Below are 11248 nucleotides of genomic sequence, written 5' to 3' on the forward strand. Positions count from 1 at the left end.
CACATCCCGGGGTGGGCTCGGCCACGGCGGCCAGACCCCCGGGACCGGGACACGGGAACCCCCTGGGACACGGGAACCCCCCCGGGACACGGGAACACCCCCCGGGACACGGGAACATCCCTGGGCCGGGCACAGGAGCCCCCCGGGGTCACAGGAGCCCCCATGGGCCGGGCACAGGAGCCCCCCGGGGTCACAGGAGCCCCCCTGGGCCGGGCACAGGAGCCCCCCGGGGTCACAGGAGCCCCCCGGGCCCGAGCAGCTGGATTTGAAGCCGGGGGGCGATGGAAGCCGCGCTGGATCCTCTGAGCCCGAGGCAGCCGCTGCTCTCACCACACAAAAGCGATGCCGAGCAGCCGAGCAGGACAAAAGAGGTGGGGGGCAGCCAGACAAGAGAAACGGAGGGTGGAGCGAGACAAGAATGGGAGAGGAGCAGCGCGGACAAGGAGGAGGGGAGGGAGACGCGCACACACAAAAATCAGAGAAAGGGAACGACAAGGGGATAACAAGGGGGGAAGAGACCACATCGGGGAGGGCGTTCCTCACCTGGTCCGCTCCCTCCACGCTGCTCAGCTCACTCTGCCTGCCCTGTGCCAGGACACCAGAACAGAGCATCAGAGCTTTGGGTTGAACGCCCGTATCCCCAAAAAAAAAAAAAAAAAAAAAAGAGGATTTTCTTGTTTGCCCAGGTTTTGCATTGCTGCTGGGATCAGCAGATCTGTAAAGGGACCTGGAGTAACTGGGTGAGTTTCTCACCAACAGCTATATTCCTCATTCCTGTTCCAAAAGATGCCACAATTGCCAGCGTCTGCCTGCGAAACCAAAAGCTGGTCCTGGCTAATGCCAGGTTAGGGACAGACACGGATCAGCTGAGCTAAACAAGCTGCCTCTCCAATGGCTGCTCTTCAGCTCAGGGAGCATAAGATGCTGAGGGCTCACCCAGCCTCACCCCTCTCCTTTCCAAGCACTCCCCAAACCTGGGAGTCCCAGGGGCACCTCCCTCCTCCCTGCAGCCAAGCAGCCCCAGCAGCCTCACCAGCATTTGAGGGACAGGTTGGCAGAGCAGCAATAAAATTCAGAAGAGGAGAAAAGTCCACATTAGAAGATGCTCTAGAGCTAAAACACACATCAGCTTTTGTTTCCTGGTAAGGCCTGTATAAATGACAGAGTAAACGACAGAACAAATGTAAAGCTCCCATCGTTCTCAAGGCTATTTGAAAAGCTCTCATGTTTCCAGTGTTTCATAAAACAAGAAAGTCAGAAATTAAAAACACATTTTAAAAGTATGAACTTGCAGGGAATTCAATAAAAATGAATTTTTCTGACTGAAAAAGTATCTTTATCATCAAGAATGAAAACTAATACTGGTGGCTGACATGTCTCAGGCTGGCAGCTGTGGCAGCTTCACCTTTGAGCTCCAGTGCCCCTCACACAGCACAGCAGCCAGCACTTCTCCCATCTTCCTCCCCAGTTCCATATTCTTTCCAAGATTGCCTCTTTTTTGTTAATTTTCAAGACTATATTATTTTTTTAGGATTTTGGTAGTTTTATATCTTTATTTTTCCAGAGTACCAGCCCCATGGCATTCACCCACTAAAATAAAAATGTTACCACTTTTCTCTCTAAAGCCACTGCCACACTTTTGGCCACATTTCTTCTGGTTACCAAAACCCCCACGAGAGCTGACGTCCCAGAAAGGTCCATTTCTAATCAGCACATAATTCCTCAACGCTCATGGTCCAAACATGATCCAGAACTGGACTGGTCCTCTTTGGGCCACAGCTCTCCAGAGTGAACAAAGTATCTGAAATGAGCAAAAGCTGCCCAAAAGCAACTGAAAGTGAATATTGACATATCCAGCTCTCTTTCTTTGAGCCTGTGAGAAGACTCATGAGAAGTAAAAGAGAACAGGGAAAGAGGGAAAAAAGGAAGAAAATTTATTGGAATGATGAGAAATGACTGGCATGAATTTCATAGCCTAAAACAAGGACCATGGATGAGTTAAACCTTGACTTCAGCCACAGCTTGACTGGAATAATAATTTCATTTTCAAACACTAGCATGCATATTGTTATTTTTTTCATAAAGCTGGGGCCAGCATCATCTCTGGCATCCCAGCAGGGCTAGAGCAGAGAATTTATGGGTGCAGGCATAAAAATGTTCACAACACCTCAAAAAATGTTTTGTTTTGTTTAAAAAGCCCTAATACAGTTGTTAGGTTTCAAATGTGCAAAGTGTTAACCTCCCCACAAAAGTGACTTGAAAGGAAGGTTTTTGATCAGCACCAGTATTGAGACTAATTCAGTTCATATGTGTTGAGATAGCTGTGGGAGACATAATATTTTAGAAAACTGTTGCCCTGGATCTTTTACAATTTCAGTTTTCTTCTCCAACAGAATTAAGGGGTCTAACCCAAGGATGAGCTGCAAAACATCAGGCAACAGGAAAAGAGGGAGAGAGCCAAGCCTCCTGCCTGCCCCTACACGTTCATGTGTTGGGGCAACACATTTGCCAACATCACATCACAGGTGATGTGAAATCCTTCCACGAGCACAGATAACTCTCCAAATAGGCTCTGTAGTTTGAATTTTATATTTTTTAATGCCTGCTTTTTGGCTTCCAACACTGAGCATGGTGGGGACACTACCAGTAGGTAATTTGGGAGTTATAATAAATGACGTGCTTTGAAATAGGAGAGAAGTCTCATTTGGATGTAAGAATTGATCAGGGAAAGGGGAGATGGGTTGTATTTTGAGAAAGCAAAAGGGGTATGGTAAATGTTGCCTCTGGGCTAATGCTGGGATCTTTCTCCTCTTTCACATTCTTTATCCATTCAGGACAACCTGGAACACACCAAAGGGACTTTCTCATGCAGAGGCCTTTGGGAAGCAGTTTAGATACATGAATTCGATGCAAAAACTTTTTCCCAGCCCATGCTAACCCATAGGAGCCAATTCCCCAGCAGAGTGGAGACATCTCAGGCTTCAAATCTTTCCCAAACTCTGTCAGGACACCCTGAGTCTTTGTGATCCGACTGAACATACGTCACACTTCCTCAAGTTAATAATAGATGTCCCAGGAAAGACAGCTCTTGAGGTCAGGGAATTTTTATTTTATTTGTTCTTCTTTTTTTTTTTTTTTTTTCCCCTCTTGTCTTTTTGCTTCTCCTTTGGAAGGGGTGGAGGAGTCCAAGTGCAGCCCCCGAGCCGCCTGCTTGGCCATCCCTTGCCCACCTCCCTGGCCAGCAGCCCCGTGGGTGCCAGTGCTGTGTTTGTCTTACACAAGTGTCCCCTGAAAGAGGAAAAATAAATAGAAGAAGCAAACATATGACTCTTCTTAGCACAAAGCCTCCCCACCTCCTCCTTGCTTTTTTTTTATTATTATTATTTTTCCCCCTTCTCTGGCGACATAAAAAGAGGCTGCGTCTGCCCCTGTTGAATGTAAATGCCTTTGAAGTGGAACTAATCATTTCAAGGATAGTTTGCGTTGTCCTAACAACGCAGCTGAATTGCGAAGCCCCTCTTTTTATTGAAGGTATGTTTTCTTTCTTTCAGCCCAACCTGATGATGATATACTGCTTTCACGCTCTGTCCTCCCGCATCGTAAATCTCCGCAGCCGCCTTGCCGGGCCCGAGCTCCCCCCGGCAGCGGGAGAGCGGCTGCGGCTCCCCGGGCAGGGCCGGGCTCCGGGAACGGCCCCGGGAACTGCACCGGGAACGGCCCTGGGAACTGCCCCGGGAACTGCCCCGGGAACGGCCCCGGGAACTGCACCGGGAACTGTCCCGGGAACTGCCCCGGGAACTGTCCCGGGAACTGCCCCGGGAACTGCCCCGGGAACGGCCCCGGGAACTGCCCCGGGAACTGCCCAGGGAACTGCCCCGGGAACTGTCCCGGGAACTGCCCCGGGAACTGTCCCGGGAACTGCCCCGGGAACGGCCCTGGGAACTGCCCTGGGAACTGTCCCGGGAACGGCCCCGGGAACTGTCCCGGGAACTGCCCAGGGAACTGCCCCGGGAACTGTCCCGGGAACGGCCCCGGGAACTGCCCCGGGAACTGCCCCGGGAACTGCCCCGGAACAGCCCCGGGAACTGCCCCGGGAACGGCCCCGGGAACTGCCCCGGAACAGCCCCGGAACTGCCCCGGGAACGGCCCCGGGAACTGCCCTGGGAACGGCCCCGGGAGCTGCCCCGGAGCGGCCCCGGGAACTGCCCCGGGAACTGCCCCGGGAACTGCCCCGGGAACGGCCCCGGGAACTGCCCCGGGAACGGCCCCGGGAACTGCCCCGGAGCTGCCCTGGGAACTGCCCCGGGAACTGCCCCGGGAACTGCCCCGGGAACTGCCCCGGGAACTGCCCTGGGAACTGCCCCGGGAACTGCCCCGGGAACTGCCCCGGAGCTGCCCTGGGAACTGCCCCGGGAACTGCCCCGGGAACTGCCCCGGAGCTGCCCCGGGAACTGCCCCGGGAACTGCCCCGGGAACGGCCCCGGGAACTGCCCCGGGAACGGCCCCGGGAACTGCCCCGGGAACGGCCCCGGGAACGGCCCCGGGAACGGCCCCGGAGCGGCCCCGGGAACTGCCCCGGGAACTGCCCCGGGAACTGCCCCGGGAACTGCCCCGGGAACGGCCCTGGGAACTGCCCTGGGAACGGCCCCGGAGCGGCCCCGGGCAGGGCCGGGCTGAGCGGCCCCCGAGCGGCCCCGGGAGCGCCGCGGACCCGCAGCCGCCAATGCAATATCCGGGAAGGGCGGGAGGCTCGGCAGCTGGCCCTGAACCCCTCTCCGTGCACCCTGTTCTTCCCCGGCCACCCTTCCGTTCATCACTTTCTGGGTGCCCTCATCCGCCCCGAGCAGCGTCCTGCATCCCCAGCAATGCGCCCCTCCAGGCACCCCTCGTCCGTCTTGCTGCACCCCGCCAGCCGCCCCTCCATACTCTGGGCACCCTTCGCCCTCTCACCCAGCATCTCCTCTGCTCACCCCTCCATCCATCACCCTCTGGGCATCTTCCATTCTCAATCCCAGGCATCCCACATCACTCTGATGCACCCCTTCAGGCTCCCCTCTATCCACATCCCTCCGGACACCCTTCATCCTCCACTCTGCGCATCCTGCATCTCCGCGCTGCACCCTGCAAACATCCCCCTCTGAATATCCATCCTCGCCCTCCAGGCACCCCGCATTCTGCTCCGAGCATCCCTCCCCAGCCCCTCCGGGCAGCCCAGGCTGCCGCCGGCCCTGGCCCGAGCTCCCGTTAATGCCATTAGTGACAGAGCTCGGGTTTCAATCGGGGCTCGGTGACACCACGGGGCTGCCGCGGGTGCCTCGGAAATTCAGGTCAAGCGCTGCAGGCTCGGGTTTCACGGTCAAGGCTACCGGGAGGCAACCTCGGAAATGCCCCACTAGATGGACAGACAGACAGACGGATGCACCAAAGGCAGTCAGCAGGCGGCTCCCCAGATCCCTGGCCAGACCACAGCTTTTCTGAACCCCCCTCTCCCCACAGCTCTTCTGGGCTTGGATGTTTCTCCCAGCAGGTCCCATTCCTGGCCAGGATCTCTGTGCTGGGGCAAGTTCTGGGTTAATTCCCCCCCTAGCAGGCATTGCAGTTCGATAACTCTTTTTTTTTTTTTTTTTTTTTTTTTTTTTTTTTTTTTTTTTTTTTACAGAGAAACATATTTTATTTACTGGCTCCTATAAATTATTTACTGCCATGGCTGAGGTAATTCCATTAAAGCCCCATGGTTTGTGTATACAAAATAGTTATCTGGGGACTCCTTTTGCCATCAAAAAGCCACACAGTTGCCAGAGAGCAAAGAGAGATGGGACAGGAGGAGCTGCCTGCTGGAGAAATGGGTCTCAGGAAGCGGCACAGGAATAGAAAGGAAAGAAATGGCTTTGCCCCCTCAGTTTATGAGACCCTACAAGCACAGAAACAGCCACCTCCCAGGCAGGAGCTGGCAACAGGGCTGGATCAGCCCAGGTTCATCCCTTCATTCTGCTGAGCTGCACCAAAGACGTCACAGGCAACAAAAGTCACCACGGACTGTGCTTGCACTTCCCAAGGTGTGCCTGATTCCCTGGGAGAGCAGCAGGGCACCAGCAGCGCTGCCCTTGGGACAGCTCTGCTGAGAAACCTTGGGAGATCTCATCCCCACAGGTGCCCTCATGCAGAGCCACGCTGGGATGTCAGGAGGCACCGTGTCCCTCAGCATGGGCTGCTCAGGTGGCTGGGAGGCAGTTCCAAGCTCTCCCCCACCCCAGGGCTCCCTGAGTGTGCAGCTCTCCCCTCTCCAGCTCCATCTGCCCACGGGACACACAAGCCCAGAGGCTCAGCGCTCTGGCTGGTGCTCCCACAGAGCTCCTCTGCTGGGGACAGCTCCAGACACACAGCCCACACCATCCTTTGCAGCAGGAGCAGCCTTCAACAACCTCTCAGGAGCCCATCTGAGAGAAGATAAACACTGAAACCCGTGTATGCTCCCCAGGGGGGAGAGAGAAGCAAAACCGTGAGATAAATGAGAATTCCAGGTGAACATCAAGAAACTCTTTTCCCTCAGAAAGTGGTACATTAACAATCATTCTGTCTACAAGCATCTTCCTTAGACAAAACTCACAGATTTTCCTGTTTTAAAGGGAAAGGCATGAAGATGAACGAGTCCATCTCTCTCTGATACCTTCTTCCACTCCATGCAGGATGTTTGCTAGAGAAGCAGCAGAGTACTTGCTCTTGCAGCTCTAAATACTCAAAACGCAGGTCTGAGAAAATCAAGGCATAAAAAAGCTGGAAAGAAAACTGCCAACTCCAAACAGCCATTTGAAATATTTGTGCAGTACTGATGTTTTTATATTTACATAAATTAATAACTCAATCACACACAGGTACCTTTCTTGCATCTGAAGTTCTCTGCATTCCCCGTCGGTTACCTTCTAGTCCATGAATCCTCTCAATCCCTTCAAGGGAATGCAGGGCCTGTGAAGAAAGGAACAGAAACTGCCTCTTGCTATTTCACCATCAGGGAAATGTAAAAATGCTTCTAATTAGTGAACTTGAATATTTTAGATTGGCTGTAATTCCTTCAATGCTCCTCATCATGTTGGCCTTGGGACAGCTCTGCCGAGATGGAAAAAAAGGAATTAATTCCTTCTCACATGGATTTGGTCACACTTTGTTGGCATTTTCCTGCCCAAATAGACCTTGCTCAAGAACATGAATACATTCTTCACATAGCACTTCACATGTAGAGCATGGCAAACCTGTTTCAGTATACATTAAACCAAGGTGTTGCTGATTAGTGTGGACACAGAAGCTTCTGGGAGGGCAGAAGCTGAACACAGGGGCAGACACGCAGGAGAGGTCCTGTTACTGCACTGGGGGGGTTGTGATTCCTCCTTCACAGCAGCCCCAAAGCAGCTGAGCAGCAGATGCTCCACGTTTCACCTTGGAAGGCAGACACACCCAGCCGTGCTTCTTGGCTGCATGTCTCATCTCCCAGGACTTCTCAGTGCTTTTGAAACCAGATTTAATAGCACTATTTGTAGAGCAGACACAGAGCAGGCAGCCTTTCCAAGTCAGTTCCTCTCAGATGTGAATCACCACACTCGAGGCTGAGATCTTCCCTCTAGGAGGGAACCAGACTCCTGCAGCAGCCGCTGCCTGATGAGCGTGAGACTCCAGAGAGGATGGGGGGTTCAGGTCTCCTGATTCATAAGCTAAGCTTGGAAATCACACAGCTCTTTCTGAAGAATGCATATAGCTCTTTAAAAAGAACTTTTTGTTTCTCCAAATCACATTTTTGACCCCAAAAGTGGAGATTCTAATATATGGCCCAGAACTTTATGGTGACTCCAACAAACCTCCAAGACTGTCAATATCATAAAAGCATAGAATGGCTTGGAAGCAACCTTAAGGATCATCTAATTCCCACCCCCTGCCATGGGCAGGGACTCCTTCCACTAGACCAGGATGCTCCAAGCAGCTTTGAACACTTCCAGAGACGGGGCAGCCACACTTCTCTGGGCAGCCCACCCCAGCAGAGTCTGAGCCAAGGAACAGGGTCCCCCCTGGCCATGGTGTGATGCCACGGGCTGCAGGGGCACTGGTTCTGCTTGCACCAGCACCAGATAAAGTCCCAGTCTTCCTAAAACAATAAACTTAAATAGCAGTTACTCAATATACCTCTGCTTTCATTTCAAAGAAACATAATTTTTGAACATATTTTGAGTTCTTTAGCTACGCCACATTGGTAACCATGGAAATTTGTTATGACCACTGGCAAACCCACTGCTTTTTAATTACTGTCCTACCCAGGTGCTGAGCAAGTGCTTGAAGATATACCAAAATAAAAAAAAAAAAATAATAAAAAAAGTGTGCAGGAGTTACCAAAATATTTGAATAATTTTATTCCCTCTACATCTTGAAAATACACACAAAACAGCCACTTTCACCATACAAAATGGTGATGTAAAATATGCATGTTTTTCATCACACATACTTTTGTTTTTATCTCTTTCCATATCATCTTTTCAAAAACTATCCTGCAGGGAGTTTCAAATTCTCACTCAGCCCTTCATTCACTCTTCATTTATTAAGACAGAAACAACAGTACAAAAATAAAATAAAAAAAAAAAATCCTCCCCCCAAAAAAGGAGAAAGCCTCAAATTTAAGTGTCCTGGGATAAATTTTAAAAGGTTTGTAAGACAAAAGAGTGCCAACAGCAAGTAGCATGAGAAAGGCTTAATGTTCAAAGAAACACCCTTCAAAATTAATACATCTGATGGAGCTGCAAAAGCCTCTTTGGTAGCAGCCTGCCTGCATTAACAGTTTTGGACAGCCTGGTGCCTCTGAGACTCCACTGAGCAAGTGTTTCAGATACGTTTTCTTTATGGTGCTGCAGGCTGTCAATCTTTATGCAGCATCAAGAATAGATGCTCTTAAGAAAATATTTTGTGAACACCCATAAGTAAAACTAAGAACAAATAATGTTAATTTAAAAAAAAAAAAAAAAGGAGGAGAGTTGATTGTTTTCCCTCCCTTTCCCCCCTCACTAAATTATCCATCCCCTCCTCCCCTCACTAAATTATGGCTGGATTCTGACCAGTGACAGGGATCCAGGACACAACTGCACTGGGCACATGAGACCAGGAAATAGCATTGCAATAGAAAATGTTTCCATGAGAAACACTCTGTGCTTACTCAGCTGCCACCAGCAGAGAGCCAGGGTCTGGCTTTGTCTGCAGCTCTCCCCATCCCTTCCCTCCTGCTCACAGGAAGGGCTCAGGTGGGAGTGAGGGCAGGATCAGGCCATCAGCTGTCAGAATCACAACTCACATAATTCTTCCACGTAATTTCAAACACTTTTGTCCACACCTGAGGAATGAGTGCCTGAGTTTAATGATTAGGTCACCCTGAATCATATCTAAGCATCATCTGCACAGGATTGCCTTGATGTTCTCCATATTTCCTCATTTCTTTAGTACTCTATGACAATTATAAGCTAAAGAATTTTCCAATTAAGGCAAATTACAGAAGCAAATGTGGCTTGGTGTAAACAATTAACATTATGCTACTGCATGAAAATGTTTAATTAATCCACAGATTTTCCAAAATTCTGTTGTATGAAGAAAGAATTTGTGTCAATTCTGGTGCTTTCCCTAGTTTCCTGTTCCTGCTGAAACAAGAGCAGCAGCAAGGCTGGGGTATGTGTACCCTCCACCCTGACAGCACACACACATCACCCTTCATTCTGCCTAGGCAGCCAATGTTTCATGCTCTGGGATATACCTCCCACATCAGGAGGCTGAAGGGAAAAAAAAATCACATCCCTGACTAACCTCTAGCATTGCCAATATTTTTGTTCTTCTTCCCAATCAAAAAATTAGAAGCCAAATTCTTAAAGCACTCTTCATAAATATTTTCAAAAGGTGAAGCAAAGATCAAAGCAATATACAAAATGGCTCCCTAATTTTGCTTTGTTTTATTTGTTTTATTCAAGCATCAGAGGGGCATTAGGAGGCAGGCTGTGATGATTTTTAATGATTCTGTTATTCCAATGTATCTCAAATCTTTCCCTGCATTTTATTTTTAAATGTTTTCTATTATGGGGCAACAAAGAGCCATTCATTCTGCCTAGCAGAAACCTTAGTTTTGATTAAGCACTTCTGATAACCATTTAGGGTGCTAAAATCTATCATTGCATTTAATTATCATTGTTTTTTATAGTCTTCTTTATTGCTCATCGAATTACTAAAGATGCTTCTGTTGTTTGTTCATAAGGAAGGATTCAGCAAGAAACATATGCTGGTGAAAGGTTGCTCAGGTTTCCACAGCATCTGAAGCTGTCAGCATAAATTCACTGATTTTGTTTTATCAAAGGATAAGCAGCTCTTGTAAAACCCTGGCACTTTGGTCACCAAAGTAATAGTCACATAAAAGAGGCCTTTCAGGTACCAGGTTTGGTGAGCAGAATTATCCCAGAGCTCAAAACATTTGGACTATAATTCAAAGCTGAGCAAATCCTTTTGGCAGTGAACACGGATGTGAAGGAGTTTGTTTTCCCTGGGCCAAGCCATCTTGGCACATTTTGCAAATAACACTCTGAGATCAGCCACACCACTGGGGGTGTGACCAGGAGTCACCCACCCTTCACCTCTGCCTGATGAGTGCACCAGGGGGAGACCCTGAAGGTGCCAAAGCCCTGAAAATACAGCCCACTGTTCCCACACAGCAGGAAATGATGGTCCCAGAGGAGCAAAGGCAGCGTTACACCACACCTATGGGTGCCTTGGACAAGCATCCCTTGTGCTGGCCCTGTTGCCAGCTGTAGCCCCTGGCTGACCCCAAAACATGGTTCTCACCCCAAACCACTGACAAAGTGGTGACCATTTGGGCAGGAACTCCACTGAAAAAGGGCACAGTCAATTTAGATTACTGTTATTCATTTGTAACTGCTCCCCCCTGACCTCCTGACGCTCACTGCTCATTGCTTCCTCCTGGCTTCCTGCCACTGGGAACCTGCTGCCCTTAGAGATGCTGTGGATAGGTCTGGGGAGCATTTTCTCCTCCTGCACGTTCCTCTGCATCCTCCCAGGATGCTGCAAGCAGGATGGCTGTGTTAGAACAGCGTATCACTTGGGCAAAGCTGGCAGCCAAACAAGGGGGATTTTTCAGTCTCCCAGTAATAACACTAACAGACCAAAGCCACAAAATTGCAGTGAATTCTTCACTTTGTCCCCTTCAAACCATGTGAAAGGACGC

The 11248-nt window shown here is 50.1% G+C and overlaps 1 protein-coding gene across 1 annotated transcript; it reads left to right on the forward strand.

The window, feature by feature from the left end:
• The first annotated feature begins 281 nt into the window (after positions 1-281).
• Positions 282-4677, forward strand: LOC131583419 (skin secretory protein xP2-like). Its single transcript, XM_058847461.1, has 2 exons — positions 282-402; positions 3614-4677. The coding sequence occupies exons 1-2, from the start codon at positions 282-284 to the stop codon at positions 4675-4677; spliced, it is 1185 nt and encodes a 394-aa protein (XP_058703444.1).
• The last annotated feature ends 6571 nt before the right edge of the window (positions 4678-11248 follow it).

This window comes from Poecile atricapillus, chromosome 12, assembly GCF_030490865.1.
Source record: "Poecile atricapillus isolate bPoeAtr1 chromosome 12, bPoeAtr1.hap1, whole genome shotgun sequence".
In the NCBI taxonomy this organism is placed as follows: domain Eukaryota; kingdom Metazoa; phylum Chordata; class Aves; order Passeriformes; family Paridae; genus Poecile; species Poecile atricapillus.

Bases quoted from the DNA above. Each gene is read 5' to 3' on its own strand.
- LOC131583419 (XM_058847461.1), top strand. From the start codon at position 282: ATGGAAGCCGCGCTGGATCCTCTGAGCCCGAGGCAGCCGCTGCTCTCA. The intron at 403-3,613 runs GTGGAGCGAGAC...AAATCTCCGCAG, and splicing joins CCAGACAAGAGAAACGGAGG to CCGCCTTGCCGGGCCCGAGC.